At 46.9% G+C, this 19,414-nt stretch overlaps 1 protein-coding gene across 1 annotated transcript in view; it reads right to left on the bottom strand.

Moving 5' to 3' along the window:
- The window catches only part of DTWD2 (DTW domain containing 2), a 175,912-nt gene extending 157,248 nt beyond the window's left edge, over nt 1-18,664 (bottom strand). Inside the window, exon 1 of the mRNA XM_038769851.1 lies at nt 18,446-18,664. Within this exon, the coding sequence (XP_038625779.1) occupies nt 18,446-18,600 (155 nt within the window). The 5' untranslated portion in view covers nt 18,601-18,664. The remainder of the gene's footprint in view (nt 1-18,445) is intronic.
- Between the last annotated feature and the right edge of the window lie 750 nt (nt 18,665-19,414).

Below are 19,414 nucleotides of genomic sequence, written 5' to 3'. Positions count from 1 at the left end.
AGCACTTAGCATAGTGCCCTGCACACAGTAAGCACTTAGGGGAGCAGCGTGGCCTAGTGACTAGAGCACGGGCCTGGGAATCAGGAAGACCTGGGTTCTAATCCCGGCTCCACCACGTGTCATCCGGGTGACCTTGGACAAGTCACTTCACCTCTCTGTGCTCCAGTTACTTCATCTGTAAAATGGGAATATGGACTGTGAGCCCCATGCGGGACAGAGACTGTGTCCAACCTTGTATCTTCCCCAGCGCTTAGTACAGTGCCTGGCACATAGTATGTGCTTAACAAATCAAAAATTAATTAATTAAAAAACTGACTCGAAGAGGAGCTCTGTGTTTTGGTTTCCCAGGTGCAGTTCACCATTCAGCAGCTGTTTGAATGTCTTGCTACCTTCCTTTCTTCTCACACATCCCACTCAGCTTCGCAGAGCTCGGTTTTAAGGTGAGCATAGCTTCACTGCTAAAAGACTGCCTTGGTTCTAGAGCTTCGTGGTCTGTGATCCTGTACTGCTTTGGCGTCATCCTTGACTCCTCTCTCTCATTCAACCCACATATTCACTCTATCACTAAATCCTGTCGGTTCCACCTTCACAACACCACTAAGATCTGCCCTTTCCTCTCCATCCAAACTGCTAACATGATAATATAATCACTCATCCTATCCCTCCTGGATGACTGCAACAGCCTCCTTGCTAACCCCCCAGCCTCCTGTCTCTCCCCATTCCAGTCCATACTTCACTCTGCTGCCCGGATCATTTTTTGACAAAAACGTTCAGGACCTGTCACTCTGCTCCTCAAAAAATTCCAGTGGTTGCCCATCCACCTCCGCATCGAAGAAAAACTTCTCACCACTGGCTTTAAAGCACTCCACCACCTTGCCCCCTCCTACTTCACCTTGCTGCTTTCCTTCTACGACTCAGCCCACACACTTTGCTCCTCTAGTGCTAACCATCTCACTGTTCCTCAATTGCACCGACGATCCCTAGCCCACATCCTGGAATGCCCCCCCTCTTCCTATCTGACAGACTCTCCCCACTTTCAAAGCCTTATTGAATGCACACCTTCTCCAAGAGGCCTTCCCAGACTAAGCCCCACCTTTCCTCTTTTCCCACTCCCTTCTGTGTCCCCAACTGCTCCCTTTATTCTTCCCCCCTCCCAGCCCCACAGCACTTATGTACATATCTGTCATTTATTTATTTGTATTGATGTATTTATTTGTATTGATGTCTGTCATCATCCCCTCTCTCCCCCCTGAAACTAGACTGTAAGCTTGTTGTGGGCAGGAAATATTTCTATTTACTGTTGTACTCTCCCAAGCGCTTAGCACAGTGCTCTGCACATGGTAAGGGCTCAATAAATACGATGGAATTAATGAATGATTTAGCCCATAAACAACACAGATGGAATTGGTCAGGGAGTCGGATATGGCATCTGTGAAGCGTCCAGATCTCCCAGCTGGAGAGAAGGCGGGCTAACACTACAACTTTGTAGAGAAGCAGCATGTTGTAGTGGATAGTGCACGGGCCTGGGAGTCAGAAGGACTTGGGTCCTGATCCCAGCCTCACCACTGGTCTGCTGTGTGACCCTGGGCAAGTCACTTCACTGCTCTGGGCCTTAGCGCTTAGTACAGTGCTAAGCACTTAGTACAGTGCTCTGCACATAGTAAGCGCTCAATAAATACGATTGATGATGATGATCATCTGCAAAATGGGGATTGAGACTGTGAGCCTCATGTGGGACAGGGACTGGGGCCAGCCCGAGTTGCTTGCATCCACTCCACCGCTTAGTACAGTGCCTGGCACATAGTAAGCGCTTAACAAATACCATTAGTTTTATTATTACTATCTTAAGTTTGGTATGGTTCCCGATACCCCGCTGCCACCATATTCCGTTGGACAGGTTCCCAAAGGAGGTGCTGACCTTGGCTTCAACTTTCCAATTCCTTATTCACAAAGGGTGGTATCATCTTTAATAGGAAGAACTATTCACACACCAATAAACCCTTTCAACGTCACCCCACCCCCAGAGCACTCATGTAAATATCCTCATACTCTGCTGCCTCCCCTTTTGGGTAATTTATTTTATTGTCTGTCTCCCCCACTTGACTGTAAGTTCCTTCTACCAACTCTATTAGACTCCCTACATTGAGATGCAGTGTGACCTAATGAAAAGAGCACGGGCCTGGGAGTCAGAGGACCTGGGTTCTCATTCGTTCATTCAGTCATTCATTGAATCGTATCTGTTGGCACTTACTGAGTGCAGAGCACTGTACTAATCACTTGGAAAGTACAATTCAGCAACAAATCAAGATGATCCCTGACCACAACGGGCTCACAGTCTAGAAGGGGGGAGACAGACATCAAAACAAGTAAACGAGCATCAAAAGCATCAATATGAATAAACAGAATTATAGATCTATACACGTCTTTAACAAAATAATAGAATAATAAATATGTACATATATACACAAGTGCTGTGGGGCAGCGAAGGGGGTAGAGCAGAGGGAGGGAGTGGGGGGGACGGGGAGGGGAGGAGGAACAGAGGAAAAGGGGGGTTTAGTCTGGGTTCTAATCCAGACTCCTCCACTTTACCTGCTGTGTGACCTTGGGCAAGTCACTTCACTTCTCTGGGCCTCAGTAACCTCATCTGTAAAATGAGGATTAAGACTGTGACCTCCATACAGGACATGGACTGTGTCCAACCTAGTTATCTTGTATCAACCCCAGAGTTTAGTACAGTGCCTAGCATATAGTAAGCGCTTACCAAAATACCATTTTAAAAAAATAAAATTAGTAAGCACCTAAGCACTTAGGTTCTCACAACCCCTCCGAGCTCTTGTGCACATATCTATGTATTCTATTACTTCCTTCTATCTCTAGTTCATTCTAGTGTCTGTTGCCCTTGCCAGATTAAGCCCCTTTTGAGGGCAGAGATTGCATTTACTTCATTCATTCATTCATTCAATCATATTTACTGAGCGCTTACTGTGTGCAGAGCACTGTACTAAGCACTTGGAAAGTACAATTCGGCAACAGATCGAGATGATCCCTACATCTCTCAAGCACTAGGGACAGTGCCCTGCACACGGAGGGTGCTCAATAAATACCGCTGCTTGATTGATCAGCAGTGCCTACAAATATGAGGAATTATAATAATAATAATTATTATTATTTTTTAATTGCTTACTATGTGCCAGGCACAGTTCTAAGCATTGGGGGCGGGGGGGGGGGGGGGGGAGGGGGGGGGGAGGGAATGCAAGGTAATCAGGTTGTCCCACGTGGAGCTCACAGTCTTAATCCCCATTTTTCAGATGAGGGAACTGAGGCCCAGAGAATCAATCAATCGTATTTATTGAGCACTTACTGTGTGCAGAGCACTGTACTAAGCGCTTGGGAAGTACAAGTTGGCAACATAAAGAGACGGTCCCTACCCAACAGTGGGCTCACAGTCTAGAAGGGGGAGACAGAGAATAAAACAAAACATATTAACAAAATAAAATAAATAGAATAAATATGTACAAGTAAAATAAATAGAGTAATAAATACATACAAACATATATACATATATACAGGTGCTGTGGGGAAGGGAAGGAGGTAAGACGGGGGGGATGGAGAGGGGGACAAGGGGGAGAGGAAGGAGGGGGCTCAGTCTGGGAAGGCCTCCTGGAGGAGGTGAGCTCTCAGTAGGGCCTTGAAGGGAGGAAGAGAGCTAGCTTCGCGGATGGGCAGATGGAGGGCATTCCAAGGCCGGGGGATGACATGGGCCAGGGGTCAACGGCGGGATAGGCGAGAACGAGGCACGGTGAGGAGATTAGCGGCAGAGGAGCAGAGGGTGCGGGCTGGGCTGGAGAAGGAGAGAAGGGAGGTGAGGTAGGAGGGGGCAAGGTGATGGAGAGCCTTGAAGCCCAGGGTGAGGAGTTTCCGCCTGATGCACAGATTGACTGGTAGCCACTGGAGATTTTTGAGGAGGGGAGTAACATGCCCAGAGCGTTTCTGGACAAAGACAATCCGGGCAGCGGCATGAAGGATGGATTGAAGTGGGGAGAGACACGAGGATGGGAGATCAAAGAGGAGGCTGATACAGTAGTCCAGATGGGATAGGATGAGAGCTTGAACGAGCAGGGTAGCGGTTTGGATAAAGAGGAAAGGGCGGATCTTGGCAATGTTGCGGAGCTGAGACCGGCAGGTTTTGGTGACGGCTTGGATGTGAGGGGTGAATGTGAGAGCAGAGTTGAGGATGACACCAAGTTTGCAGGCCTGTGAGACGGGAAGGATGGTAGTGCCATCAACAGTGATGGGAAAGTCAGGGAGAGGGCAGGGTTTGGGAGGGAAGACAAGGAGTTCAGTCTTGGACATGTTGAGTTTTAGGTGGCGAGCAGACATCCAGATGGAGATGTTCTGAAGGCAGGAGGAGATGCGAGCCTGGAGGGAGGGGGAGAGAGCAGGGGCAGAGATGTAGATTTGGGTGTCATCAGTGTAGAGATGATAGTTGAAGCCGTGGGAGCGAATGAGGTCACCAAGGGAGTGAGTGTAGATAGAGAACAGAAGGGGACCAAGAACTGAACCTTGAGGAAGCCCCACAGTAAGGAGATGAGAGGGGGAGGAGGAGCCTGCAAGAGAGACTGAGAATGAACGACCAGAGAGATAAGAGGAGAACCAGGAGAGGATGGAGTCTGTGAAGCCAAGGTTGGATAGCGTGTTGAGGAGAAGGGAAGTGAAGCGACTTGCCCAAGGTCACACAGCAGACAGGTGGCAGAGCTGGGATTAGACCCCATGACCTTCTGACTCCCAGGCCCGTGCACTATCCACAAGGTCGTGCTGCTTCTCTCCACCAAAATACTATAGGTGATATCCAGTCAGAAGGGTGAGGCCTTTAAACACCTGCCAACCTGGCTCCATGTTTATCCGGTTACCTCAGGCAGGAAATGAGGCAGTGAAAGAGCAGAATCCAAAAATGGGGAGCGCAAAAGACCTTGTTACCCAACCCAGGTACCAACACGCATTCCCCAGTTAACCACGTGGCACTTCTTATGGTGACTGGTGGATGAATAATTCACAAAGTGCTGGAAACATTCCAACTTCTTCCCAACATGGGTTACTAACACAGCCATGAATGATTACCAGAAGTACTTATTTCTAGCTTACCTAAGTTAACTTTGAGAATTTACGGACTTGGAGGTTTTTCTGTTGAAAGGCACTACCACGTAACTGAGGGATAATGTAAAGTTTGCATTCCCTCGAGAAAAAATTGGAGTGCAGATACAGAAAATACAGATGAAGACATAAATCGGTCATTATCCTTTGGGGACTTAAGGGGAAGACAACATTCCTCCCTCGCATACGTGAGCTACGTGTAATTTCAAGCATATGGAGAGACAGTGCACTCATTTTCTCAATCAGCTTTTTCATGTAAATTATGAATAAATGATTTCAAAGAATGAACATATACGTTGTCTCAACATGACGGCAATATTGCAGAACAAATGAATGTCATCATTTTTCTCTCTCGGTTGACAGAGACCACTTGGATTCACAACACCACTTCCCGAAATGTGGTTTCAACAGTCCATTAAAATCCCAGTTGATTTCTTAAATAGCCAAATAATTAGTGTTTTAGAACTCTAATTAGCAAATTAGCATTCAGATATGCATCAATCAACTGCGCGACAAAGGATAAGTACATGATTTTGTGATGTTTGTTTCTCAATCTTACTTACAGCACTACGCTCGCAACAGCCTCCGGGTTGGATATTTGCTGAGCCTACGGCCCTCTGTACCAAAATCTAGACAACCAGTGTCTTGAAATTAAGCAAGTTCCTTCACTAATTGTGACTTGATTTCCTCATCTGCTAAATGAGGATTAACCTCATTAACCGGAGAATCATGAAAAACAACTTAAAAAGTACTTGACTGCTGCAAGATGATGAATTAAATAGAATGAATAGATGGCCGGTGTTATCAAAATAGGCTTAAAATAGGGCTGAAGGGTGCCAACGCCTGAAAAACTTCCCCCAAGGTGTAGGCCCGGCAAAATTTCTCTCCGACCAGCTCGACGCGTCAAAGGCGGGGATTTCAAAATAAACTCAGCAATGACAGCAAGACGGAATGGAAGGGCTTAGTCTGCACAAACAGAAACGACCCTGAAAGCTTTGGCCTTTCAGGTAGCTGTGATTTCAAATCGTTTTAACCACCAGCAGTGCTCGAAGCTAATTGATACACGGGTAATACTAATAATAATTGTAGTATTTAAGTGCTTACTTTGTGCCAGGCACCATACTAAGCACTGGAGGGGAGTGGAATACAAGCAAACGTTGGCTGCCGTGACCTTGGGCTAGTCACTTCACTTCTCTAGGCCTCAGTTACCTCAGCTGCAAATGGGGATTGAGACTGTGAGCCCGCATGGGACAGGCACTGTGTCCAAACCGATTCGCTTGTATCCACCCTGATTTGCTTGTATCCACCCCGTCACTTAGTACACTGCCTGACACATAGTAAGCGCTTAACAAATACCACAATTATTATTATTATTTTTGTTCAATAAACACCACCGATTGATTGTGATGCTAAGACAGCGGAGGTGGATTCTAACTTCAGATGGGTCAATATTTCCTGAGAGGTCTCTTGTTATGAAAACCTAAAATGATCAATATGTGCATGCATATTTAATAATAATAATAATGGCATTTATTAAGCGCTTACGATGTGCAAAGCACTGTTCTAAGCGCTGGGGAGGTTACAAGGTGATCAGGTTGTCCCACGTGGGGCTCACAGTCTTAACCCTCATTTTACAGATGAGGTAACTGAGGCACAGAGAAGTTAAGTGACTTGCCCAAAGTCACACAGCTGACAATTGGCGGAGCCGGGATTTGAACCCATGACCTCTGACTCCAAAGCCCGTGCTCATTCCAGTGAGCCACGCTGCTTCTCAATATTTATCTGTTCAAAGATGACACTACTGATGGTGAGATTCTTTATTGAAATGTGTGAATGTGGCTGAGGAGACCAACGCAATGATTTTCACATAGCGACGTATCGACATATCAATGGTATTTATTGAGTGCTTACAATATAAAGTGGCCCCTTTCACCGTCACATTTGTTACCAACATGAGGGTCAATAATAATAATAATGATGATGATGGTATTTGTTAAGCGCTTACTATGTGCCAAGCACTGTTCCAAGCACTAGGGTAGATACAAGGTAATCAGGTTGTCCCATGTGGGGCTCACAGTCTTAATCCCCATTTTACAGATGAGGGAACTGAGGCCCAGAGAAGTGAAGTGACTTGCCCAAGGCACACAACAGACAAGTGGCAGTGCTGGGATTAGACCCATGTCCTCTGACTCCCAAGCCCGTGCTCTTGTCACTAGGCTTCTCAAGCCTACATGTTTTTCCTCAAAGCTTTTAATTAGTCAAACATTCAGCTATTTTCCAGTTCTTCAAAATTAGTCCCTTTGATTCACTTCTTCCCTACATACTGTATTTTCCCACATAACGTCCTCCACCACATAATTCCCCCCACCAGCCCTTATTTTTGAGGAGAAAATAAGATTATTTTTGTACACAGGAAGTGGGGGGGGGGGGGGCAGAGAGAAGAGGTCAATTCAATGAGTGCCTGTTTTATGCAGCACTTGGGAGGCAGTCTCAAGTTACTCCTTACCTTTCTCTTCCTCCCCTTCTTTCCTCCTTATTTTAACTCTTTTTTAGTCTGATTTAATTCCCCATATAATACCCCTTCCCTTATTTGGAGTTGTAAAAGTTATGAAGAAAAGTGGGGCAGAAATAAATACGGTATCTCCTATAATCCCCATAAATCCATATAATCATCAACCTCCAAAGCCTCAGTTCTGACCAGACATGTACAAATGGTCAAATCTTGGGTGGAGAGGAGTAGAAGCAGTTGCTCTAGATGCATGCTTCAGACATCCTGACATACAACAGGCTGATATGTATTGATCTCTATGTACCTGTAATTTATTTATCTATTTATATTAATATCTGACTCCCCCCTAGACTGTGAGTTCATTGTGGGCAGGGAATGTGTTTGATGTTACACTGTACTCTCCCAAGTGCTTAGTGCAGTGCTTTACATACAGTAAGCACTCAATAAATACGATTATTATTAATAACAATAATAATAATGAACACAGACACCAGACCCAGATGTAGTGAATCAACTTTCATAGCACAGTTTTTTTTATTTGTTTTTTATGGTATTTGTTAAGTGCTTATTCTGTGCCAGGCACTGTGCTAAGCCCTAGGATAGATACAAGCTTATTTCGTGCAGAACACTTGGGAGAGTACGGTATAACAGAGTTGGTCGAAACATTCCCTGGCCATAAGTACAGTACTCTGCATACAGTAAGCGCTCAATAAATACGACTGAATGAAATAATGAGCTTACAGGCTAGATGGAGAAACAGACATAAATATCACTAAATAAATTACAGATATGTACATAAATACTGCTAGTTAAGTTCTTACTATGTGCCAAGCACTATACTCAGTGTTGAGTAGACACATGATCACTTTTTTTAAATGGCATTTGTTAAGAGCTTACTATATGACAGGCACTTTACTAAGCAATGAGTCGATATAAGATAATCGGGTAAGACACACTGTTGTATTTTTTTTAATGTTACTGGCTGAGCGCTTAAGTGTCAGGCATTGAACTAAGCACGGGGGTAGATACAGGTTGGACACAGTTCATGCCCCACACGGGCTTGCAGTTTTAATCCCCATTTTACAGATGAGGGAACTGAGACACAGAGAAGTTAAGTGACATGTCCAAGTCGCACAGCAGACAAGTGGCAGAGCAGGGATTAGAACCCAGGTCCTTCTGACTCCCAGGCCCGTGCTCTATCCACTAGGCCATGCCAGAATCCAAACTTTCAGGCACATTAGAAGAGAAAACTATTTCCACCACCTAAGTATTCTATTTTTTTTTCTTTCCTTAGTAAATCAACATACCAATATAAAGCATCTAGTGTTTCCCTGGGGACAAGAGGGGCAGGGCATGGCTGTTAGGGTTTAGGGGTGAAGAGGAGGAGGAAGAAGAGTGGGAAGTGAAAAGGAAGCAGCCCCTTGGGGATTAGTAGCAGGGGTTGTTTCCCCCAACTCATCTCCTTCCTAGCCCTCATTAAAGTCCATTCATTCAATCGTATTTATTGAGCACTTACTGTGTGCAGAGCACTATAAAGTTCACTAGGCTATAACCAGTAATCATTTTAAACCTCATTAGAGGGACTCGTATTCTTTCACTTGCCTGGATTGTAACCACAAATAAAAAGGTTGTGAATTCGGAAACCCTGTTGCTTAGCCAGCATTCAAATCACGAGAGCATTGACTCGTGTTAATTCCAACTAAGGTTAATTGGGGTTACCTATGCACATCCTTCACAGGCCAGTGGGAGAAAGAACCATGGCCAGCTTTTCTGTTTTAGAAGATGATTCTCAGTCTTGTCATCATGCCTCAGAGTTGCCAAAGAAGCACATCTCACAGGGAAAAGGAATCATCTGAGCATTTGCAAAAAACATGCCTGTGGTCATCGGTTAAACCAGACAAGATGTGTTTTGAGACATCTGGGGAGGGGCAGAGCCGGATGGTTTTGTAGGTAACAGTAAACGCAAGGCAAAGTAATGCCCTGCATCCATGGACGCACCTCTAATTTTCGAGTCCCGTTATGTAAGTTCAAAAGAAGCAGTCTAGCTCCTTTAAAATGAAAATGCAATGTTCAGCTCATGTCCGGGTGATATTGCTGGTTTATCGGATGACTGTCAAGATGCAGCTGTGAGGTGCAACGGAACAAAACCAATTTTGGAAACTTGTGAGGCTGGGACAACTGGGGCAATGAGACTGCCAAAATGAAAAATGTCTATCCAATGGGGCAAATAATGTCTACTTATTTTCAACCAAACATTCCAAAGATGCTTTGGAAAACTCATAGTGAGCATGGCACGAAGCTAGGCCCTTCCAACCTGTAGAAATCAAAATAAACTGCTGTCAATTATTTTACATTTGGCTGCAAGGTGCCAAGGGTTCAACTGTGTGATATCCAAGGTCCACTTTGGCCAATTGACATGAGTAAATCAATAAGCATGAATTTCAAAAGAATCTATTAGAACCCACGTATTGTTCCAATTTTAGCATATATGCTATCAAAGCGTGCACAGAATTGTGCTGTGTTTTGTTGAACTATCAGGTCTCTGGGCTTGCCTAGTCACTTTTGGCGTGGCGGGGGGTGGAGGGGGGGAGGCAGTGAGAAACGCATCCTTTGCAAAAGACCTACCAGTTGCAGTGTGCAACAATGGAATAGAGTAGCAGACACTCATTTGCCATTGAGAAATAAAAAAAATTGCCCCAGGGCCCTGAGAGGATTGGATTAGAGTCCTAGTCAATCAATTCCTATAACTTCAGACAGATCATTAATTTCTTTCGCTCATCACCACCAGACTACAGGGAAGCTATCGTTCCCCCTCCTTCACGTGACCTTGCCATTCCCCATCTAAAGTAATTTTCATCCCATTCTAATAAATCCTAATTCATGTCTTCAATGTTAATATGTTAATAATAATTTTATGTTGACCATAAAATATTTCAAGGCTCTTATTTAAAATAAGGAAAAAGAACAAACTCTCAATCGCTGTTCCAAAATGACAATGACTTGTACTTCCCAAGTGCTTAGTACAGTGCTCTGCACACAGTAAGCACTCAATAAATACGATTGAATGAATGAATGAATGAATGACAAGATTACTAATGATGATAATAATCATAATTGGGGTATTTGTTAAGCATTTATTATGTGCCAGGCACTGTATTAAGCGCTGGGTAGATACAAGGTAATTGGGTTGGACATAGTCCCTGCCCCACATAGGGCTCACAGCCTTAATCCCCGTTTTCCAGATGAGGGAACTGACGTCCAGAGAAGTGAAGCGACTTGTCCAGTGTCACAAAACACACCATAATAGGGCCGGAATTAGAACTCCATCTAAAACTCAATATGTCCAAGACTGAACTCCTTATCTTCCCTCCCAAACCCTGTCCTCTCCCTGACTTTCCCGTCACTGTGGACAGCACTACCATCCTTCCCGTCTCAAAAGCCCACAAACTCGATGCCATACTCAATTCCGCTCTCTCATTCACCCCACACATCCAATCCATCGCCAAAACCTGCCGTTCTCACCTCCACAACATCGCCAAGATCCGCCCTTTCCTCTCCATTCAAACCGCTACCTTGCTGGTTCAATCTCTCATCCTTTCCCTATTGGATTACTGCATCAGCCTGCTCTCTGATCTCCCACCCTCCTGTCTCTCCCCACTTCAGTCTATACTTCACGCTGCTGCCTGGACCACCTTTGTACAGAAATGCTCTGGGCATGTCACTCTCCTCCTCAAAAATCTCCAGTGGCTGCCTGTCAACCTACAAATCAAGCAAAAACCCCTCACTTTCGGCTTCAAGGCTCTCCATCACCTCGCCCCCTCCTACCTCACCTCCCTTCTCTCCTTCTCCAGCCCAGCCCACACCCTCCGCTCCTCTGCCGCTAACCTCCTCACTGTACCTCATTCTCGCCTGTCCCGCCGTCGACCCCCGGCCCACATCCTCCCCGTGGCCTGGAATGCCCTCCCTCCACATATCCACCAAGCTAGCTCTCTTCCTCCCTTCAAAGCCCTACTGAGAGCTCACCTCTTCCAGGAGGCCTTCCAGGACTGAGCCCCCTCCTTCCTCTCCCCCTCCTCATCCCCCCGCCTTACCTCCTTCCCCTCCCCACAGCACCCGTATATATGTATATATGTTTGTACATATTTATTATTCTATTTTACTTGTACATATTTATTCTATTTATTTTATTTTGTTAATTTGTTTTGTTGTCTGTCTCCCTCTTCTAGACTGTGAGCCCGCTGTTGGGTAGGGATCGTCTCCATATGTGGCCAACTTGTACTTCCCAAGTGCTTAGTACAGTGCTCTGCACACAGTAAGCACTCAATAAATACGATTGAATGAATGAACAAGCACTGAATCCCCATTTTACAGATGAGACAACTGAGACACGGAGAAGTTAAGTGACTTGCCCTAGGTCATACAGGAGGCAAGTGGCAGAGCCGGGATTAAAATTTAGGTCTCCCGACTCCCAGGCTCATGTTCTTTCCAGTAGGCCATACTGTTTCTTGAAGAAAATGAACATTCTGACTTCTCCTCTAACAAAAGATCAATCACTGGTATTTATTTGGCACTTACTCTGTGCAGAGCACTGTACTAAGCACTTGGAAGAGCACAATTCACCAGCGTTGATAGCTACGTTCCCTGACCAAAAAGAGCTTATGGTCTAGAAGGGGAAGAGATGTAAATATAAATAAATTACAGATGAGTACATAAGTGCTGTGGGACTTATGCTGTGGGGTGAATGTCAAGTGCTTAAAGGGTAAGTGACGCAGAATGGAGAGGGTGAAGGAGAAAAGAGGACTTAGTCAAGGAAGGCCTCTTGCAAGAAATGTGATTGTAAGAAGGTTCTGAAGGTGGGGAGAGTGGTGGTCTGTCATAAAGGGGAAAGGAGTTCCAGACCAGAGGGAGTTCATGGGCAGGGGATCAGAGGAGAAAAGCAGCATGGCCTAGTGGACAGAGCATGGGCCTGAGAGGCAGAAGGACCCAGGTTCTAATCCCAGCTCCACCACATATATCCAAGTGGACAAGTCACTTCACTTCTCTGTGCCTCAGTTACCTCATCTGAAAAATGGGGATTAAGACTGTGAGCCCCTCGAGGGAGTGGGACCGTGTCCAACTTGATTTGCTTGTATCTCCCCCAGAGCTTAGTACAGTGCTTGGCACATAGTAGGCTCTTAAACAGCATTAAAAAAAGAGATAAACAAAATCAAGGTACGATGAGCGCGTTGGTGTTAGAGGAGTGAAGCATGTGGGCTGGATTTGGCGACAGACTGAATATGCAGGCTGAATGAGAGAGATGAGTCCAAGGTAATGCCACGGTTATGGGCTCCAGAGACAGGGTGGATAGTGGTGCTGTCCACGGTAATGAGAAAGACGGGGGAAGACAGGGTTTGAGTGGGAAGATGAGAAGTTCTGTGCTGGACATGTTTAGTTGGAGGTGATTGTGGGCCATCCACGTAGAGATGTTCTGAAGGCAGGAGGAAATGCAAGACTCAGAGACGGAGAGAGAGATCAAGGCTGGAGAGGTAGATATGGAAATCATCCGCATAGAGATGGTGGCTGAAGCTATGGGAGCGAATGAGTTCTCAGAGGGAGTGGGGGCAGATGGAGAATAGAAGATAACCCAAAACTGAGCCTTGAGAGCCGAGGAGGAGCCAGTTTCCGTGGACCAAAGGGGGAAGGAAGCCATCTCAGAGGGGGGCAAGGAAAGAATCGGAGGAGAGGAAATGGAGGCAGTGGGTGTAGACAACTCAGTCAAGGAATTTGGAGAGGAATGGTAGGGGGGAGCCGCGGGGTCATGGGAGGATTTTTTTAGGATAGGGGATTCATGGACAGGAAATGATAACAGAGGGACAGGAAATTGTTTGGAAGGAGAGGGTGCTATTCTCCCCCCAAGGAATGTCTTGAAATGAAACCGACTTGCTTCTGTTTCATTTTTCTTTTTTCACATATTTTGACAGTATAATTTCAAAACACATTCGCTTTCTGGGACATTCCTTAAATGGCCAGTCTAAAAGTTCAATTAATGTAGCGATTCCTTAGGACATAAATAATTGAGGAGCTGGGTTCTAACCCTGGCTCTGGATTCTAACCTTGGCTCTGCCAGTTACCTGCTCCATGACCCTGGGCAAGTCACTTCATCATCATCATCAATCGTATTTATTGAGCACTTACTATGTGCAGAGCACTGTACTAAGCGTTTGGGAAGTACAAATTGGCAACATATAGAGACAGTCCCTACCCAACAGTGGGCTCACAGTCTAAAAGGGGGAGACAGAGAACAAAACCAAAAATACTAACAAAATAAAATAAATAGAATAGATATGTACAAGTAAAATAAATAGAGTAATAAATATGTACAAACATATATACATATATACAGGTGCTGTGGGGAAGGGAAGGAGGTACGCTGGGGAGGATGGAGAGGGGGACGAGGGGGAGAGGAAGGAAGGGGCTCAGTCTGGGAAGGCCTCCTGGAGGAGGTGAGCTCTCAGCAGGGCCTTGAAGGGAGGAAGAGAGCTAGTTTGGCGGATGGGCAGAGGGAGGGCATTCCAGGCCCGGGGGATGACGTGGGCCGGGGGTCGATGGCAGGACAGGCGAGAACGAGGTACGGTGAGGAGATTAGCGGTGGAGGAGCGGAGGGTGCGGGCTGGGCTGTAGAAGGAGAGAAGGGAGGTGCGGTAGGAGGGGGAGAGGTGATGGAGAGCCTTGAAGCCCAGGGTGAGGAGTTTCTGCCTGATGCGCAGATTGATTGGTAGCCACTGGAGATTTTTGAGGAGTCACTTAATAACTTAATTGAGTCACTTAATAACTTCTCCTCTATGCCTCAGTTTCTTCATCTGGAAAATGGGGATTCAATAGCTGTTCTCCTTCCCATTTAAGACTGTGAGTCTTATATGGGATAGGGACCGTGTCTGTCCTGATTATCTTGTATCCACATCAGTGCTTAGTACAGTGGTTGGCACATAGTAAGCACTTAAAAAAATGCCACAACTATGATTAGTATTAACACTACTCATGTAATATTATCATCTCGCTACTCATGCACAAAGGTGAGGATACCTCTCAACATTTAGCATAGTGGATACAGCACAGGCCTGGGCGTCAGAAGTCATAAATTCTTATCCCGGCTCCGTACGTGTCCACTGTGTGACCTCAGACAAGTAGCTTTTCTTCTCTGTGCCTCAGTGACTTCATCTGTAAAATGGGGATTGAGCCCCACGTGGGACAGGGACTGTGTCTAACCCCATCTGCTCATATCCACCCTAGCCCTTAGTACGGTGCCTGGCGCATAGTAAGCACTTAACAAATACCATAATTATTATTATTTAGGCCCAATAACCAGGCATTCGACTGCACTTTGAGCCAGTGTTCTGTGTAGCAACAGCTAATTTCTTTGCATCTCCTGAATTCTCCAAGGGTTCTGGTCCCGTACATCTAAACCAAGTCACTATAGATAAGAGCAAAAATCCTAGGCTGTGTGATCTTTGGTATTAAAGCTTTTGCGTCTTACCTCCATCTATCCTATAGACTCACATGAAAATGCTACTTTACGGTTCACGGTTTCTACAATACCCTCATAGCAGAGCTTAAAATCACAGTGCCATTTCAGCACTCTTTGAACTCGTTGTGGGCAGGGAATGTCACCGTTTATTGTATTGTACTTTCCCAAGAGCTTAGTACAGTGCTCTGCACGCAGTAAGTGCTCAATAGATACAAATGACTGAACTACAACCCAGGTCACCTTGCTTTGGCCTAAACTTGGGTAGCAACCGGGGTTACATTCGAAAATGTCCTCTGGGTTAAACTCAAAAATACAGTTTCCGCTTTCAGTATCATGACTTTAGAAATGTATGGCCTGCATTCCCTGCCAAATGCTGTGCAAGTGCAGGTGATAGGGCAGTGTCATTTATGAAGCTTTTCATAGTACAGTCGGCAAGTGCAATAGTTGACAATAGTGAACAACAGTTCAGGAACAAGAAACGTGAGCGGAAATAATAGAGGAAATTTCTCGGTGGCAATTGGTAATATGCGATGCAAACTGTCTGGGTGGAATCCTTTTAGAATAAAGCATTACCGGACATGTATTTTAATTTGGCCCTATATGCCACTGTATTAACAGATATCCCTATCTGTTAAGAACACACAGGTGAGGTGTAAGATGTGAAATGGTGGGCCCTAGCCCAAAGTGATCAAAAAGACAGTGGAGCTAAGAAGTGCCCACTCTTGCCTGGTGACACTACCTGGCAATGACTAGGGGGAGAGGGAGGATCAACAGGATAACCCTTTGACACAAAACTGGGGTACGATATTTAGCATGTCGGGCTAAGAGAATTGGACGCCCAAAAAACGGAATGGGCCAAAGGCCATGAGGAAACTGCAACATACTGGGATCAAGGGAACTAAGAAGAACGTAGATTATGAAAGTTGGGAGAATGTTTGGCTATGAATGCAGAACAAAACAAGATACTTTGGCAACAAAGAGAAAAACAAGAGATAAGTTGCAAAAACAACATGGTCCATTTAACCGAGGTGACATTCTAGAAATGTAACATTAATTGGCTACGATAAGAAATGAATCGCAACGAATAAAAAAAGAATATCAGCACCTTTCGGGGAATACGAATGAGGCTGTGACTGTTCCTTTTTTAGAAAGGGGAAAAAAATTCCCCAAAATAGCAAGAGAGGGAGGTAGATTCCAGGGAGAGAATAATAGTTTCCTTTCACCTGTAAAATGGGGATTTAGAGTGAGAGCCCCATGTGGGTCAAAGACCGTGTCCAACCTGAACTCGTATCCACCCCAGCACTTAGAAGAGTGCTGGTCACATAGTAAGCGCTTAACCAGTATCATAATTATTATTATTCCTTCATCTGAACCACTGTCAGGAAGACTGGGTGGTCGTCTAATGTGTTTCTTTTGTGGTGAGATTTTACCTATAGAATTTTTGATGCCCATGTATTTATTTACTTCATTCCTAAAGGTGCACGGGCCTGGGAGTCAGAAGGACCTGAGTTCTAATCCCGACTCTACCACTTGTCTGCTGTGTCACCTTCACTTTTCTGTGCCTCAGTTACCTCATCTGGAAAATGGGGATTAAGACTGTGAGCCCCATGTGGGGCAGGGACCGTGTCCAACCCGATTTTGCTTGTATCCACCCCAGCAATTAGAACAGCGCCTGCCACATAATAAGTGCTTAACAGACACCATAAAAAAAACTAAAAAGGACCAGATTTAGTGCTGATGTTGCATCAGTTCCTGCCCCAGACTGACACCCGGGGCCTGAACTGCAGGTATGCCAGCCAAATATAGTGTCATCTGTTCCTGCGGTGAGTTGGCATGGCTTGGGGTGTACTCCAGGTGGACAGGGGAAGGCTGGACCGTGTTCTTGCTGCGCCCTGGGGAAGTTCCAATCGACCGATCGGGCGCATTTATTGAGTGCTTACTATGTGCAGAGCACTGTACTAAGCACTCGGGAGAGTACAATACCACAGAAGTAGCAAACACTTTCCCTGCCCATAACAAGCTTGCAGTCTTGTTCCAGACTGTTCCAGGGGAACGAAGAAAGGGAGATCAAGAAGGTGGGAGACAATGAGATCGGAGGCACGCACAGGAGTGGATTTTGACCATTATCTTCATCTGAGCACTCTGACAGCTCCTTCCAATCAACCAGTCGTATTGAGCGCTTACTGTGTGCAGACCACTGTACTAAGCGCTGGGGAGGGTACACTTTAACAGGGTCGGTAGACACGGTCCCTGCCCACAAGGAGCTTCCAGTCTGGAGAGAAGCTTACTGCCCGAAGATGGTCCTATGCTAAAAAAATCTTCTCCGGATGGTCTCAGCCCATTTCCGTGAACCCAACACTGTCCAATCTCCTCCCTGAATGAGCTGCACACACTCTCTGCCTCCGCTTAATTTCTTCCACATCGCTTCTTGACCCGCTCCAATCTGGTCTCCGCCGGATACCCACACACCATTTTGTGGAAAGGTTCCTTAATCATTCCCGGGAGGAATCCTGGTCTGACACTGGCAATGCCCTTCACAGTGCCGCAGCAGGTCCAGTGTGGCCACAGCCACGCAATGGCTTGGGAGTGGATGTGGGTGGTGTTCTTCTTGCCCCCGCGGTGCCAGGCCATACGGTGGGCATCTATAAGTAATGATAATGATAGTTTTTGGTAGGCGTTTACTATATGTGCCAGGCACTGCACTAAGTGCTGGGGTGGATACAAGCAAATCGGGTTGGCCCCAGTTCCTGTGCCACGTGGGGCTCACCGTCTCAATCCCCATTTTACGGGCGAGGTCACTGAGGCCCAGAGAAGTGACTCGCCCGAGGTCCCGCAGCGGACAGGTGGTGGGTGCAGAATTAGAACCCATAACCTTCTGACTCCTAGGCCCGGGCTCCCAGGGCCACACTGCCATCGCCCCTCCAGGATCTGGTTCCAAGATCTCAACCGTGTTAAACGGGTCACTTCGGTCCCACTGTCGTCTTTGGGAAGGGCGATGGTCATCTTGGAGGTGGAAACGGTGTGGCAGCTATCTTTGGCAGGGCAAGGGTAGAACTCTCAAGCGACCACTTCTTTGATTTTCTATGGGGGGACAAAGGGGGACGTTTGGGGGATGAGAGGGAGGGAGGGAAGTTAGGAGGAAGGATTGTGTGGCTAAGAGCGTGAAGACTGGAAGGCTTCGGGGCCTAGTCCGCCTTGGCCCCCCTCCCTGCTTCCAGCTCCTGTTCCTCCTCCCCTCCCCCACCGTGGCCCCGCCCCCTGGCGCGCGGCCCCGCCCTCACCTGCACCCATTGCATTCCGGCCTGCGCACGGCCGTTTCCACCGGCAGCTCCCAAAGTCCGCCGGCGTCCTCACCGCCGACCTCCCCGCCTGCCCGCTCCCGGGCCTCCGCCGGGCCCGCCGCTCGCCCGCCCGGCCCCTCCGCCGCTGCCGCCATGGATCTCCGGCGGGGCGCTGGCGGCGCGGCGGCGCTAGGTGGCGCTAACCGACAGAGCGACGCCGCTCGAGAAGCGCCAGAACCTGGCCGGCAGAGGGGCACGTGACGCGGGGAAGGCGCGCGCATGTGCGCGCCTCGGGACCGGAAGTGACGTCCTTGCTGACGTGTGGAGGGGCTGAGGAGACGGAGCCGCGCAACAAATGGGGCCATTAAAACTGCCACCAGGTTGACACGTGGAAGAGGTCTTGGCTGGGCTTCGCCTGAGTTGTTTTCACAGAGTCTCGGGGCTCTAGACAGTTGCCTTCCAGCTTCTCCACTTCTCTGGCCTGAAGGTCCCAGGGGCCTAATCTTTTACCACACGCCCACTCTGGAGTCAGTCGATCGTATTCATCGAATGCTGACTGGAGGCAGGGCCCTCTAGTAATAGTCATGGTATTTGGTAAGCGCTTATAGTGTGCCAGGTACTGTACCGAGCACTAGGGCTAGCGTATATACAGCCCTGCCCCACATTGGGCCCACAGTTCTCATTCCCCGCTAAGCAGATGAGGGAACTGAGGCCCAATGAAGGGGCTTGCACAAGGTCACACTGCAGACCAGGCGTGATTAGAACCCAGGACCTTCGGACTCCCAGGCCCCTCTTAAAAATCCCCGAGGTTCCCAGATGGATCCCCTTTTTCCTCTCCTCCCCATCCCCCCGCCCTACCTCCTTCCCCTCCCCACAGTAGATTTGTTACTCTACTTATTTTACTTGTACATATTTCCTATTCTATTTATTTTGTTGATGTGCATTTAGCTTTAATTCTATTTGTTCTGA

Source organism: Tachyglossus aculeatus, chromosome X4, assembly GCF_015852505.1.
Source record: "Tachyglossus aculeatus isolate mTacAcu1 chromosome X4, mTacAcu1.pri, whole genome shotgun sequence".
In the NCBI taxonomy this organism is placed as follows: Eukaryota; Metazoa; Chordata; class Mammalia; order Monotremata; family Tachyglossidae; genus Tachyglossus; species Tachyglossus aculeatus.
Note: the sequence above shows the minus strand (reverse complement) of the source record. Positions and strands in the feature narration are given on the sequence as shown.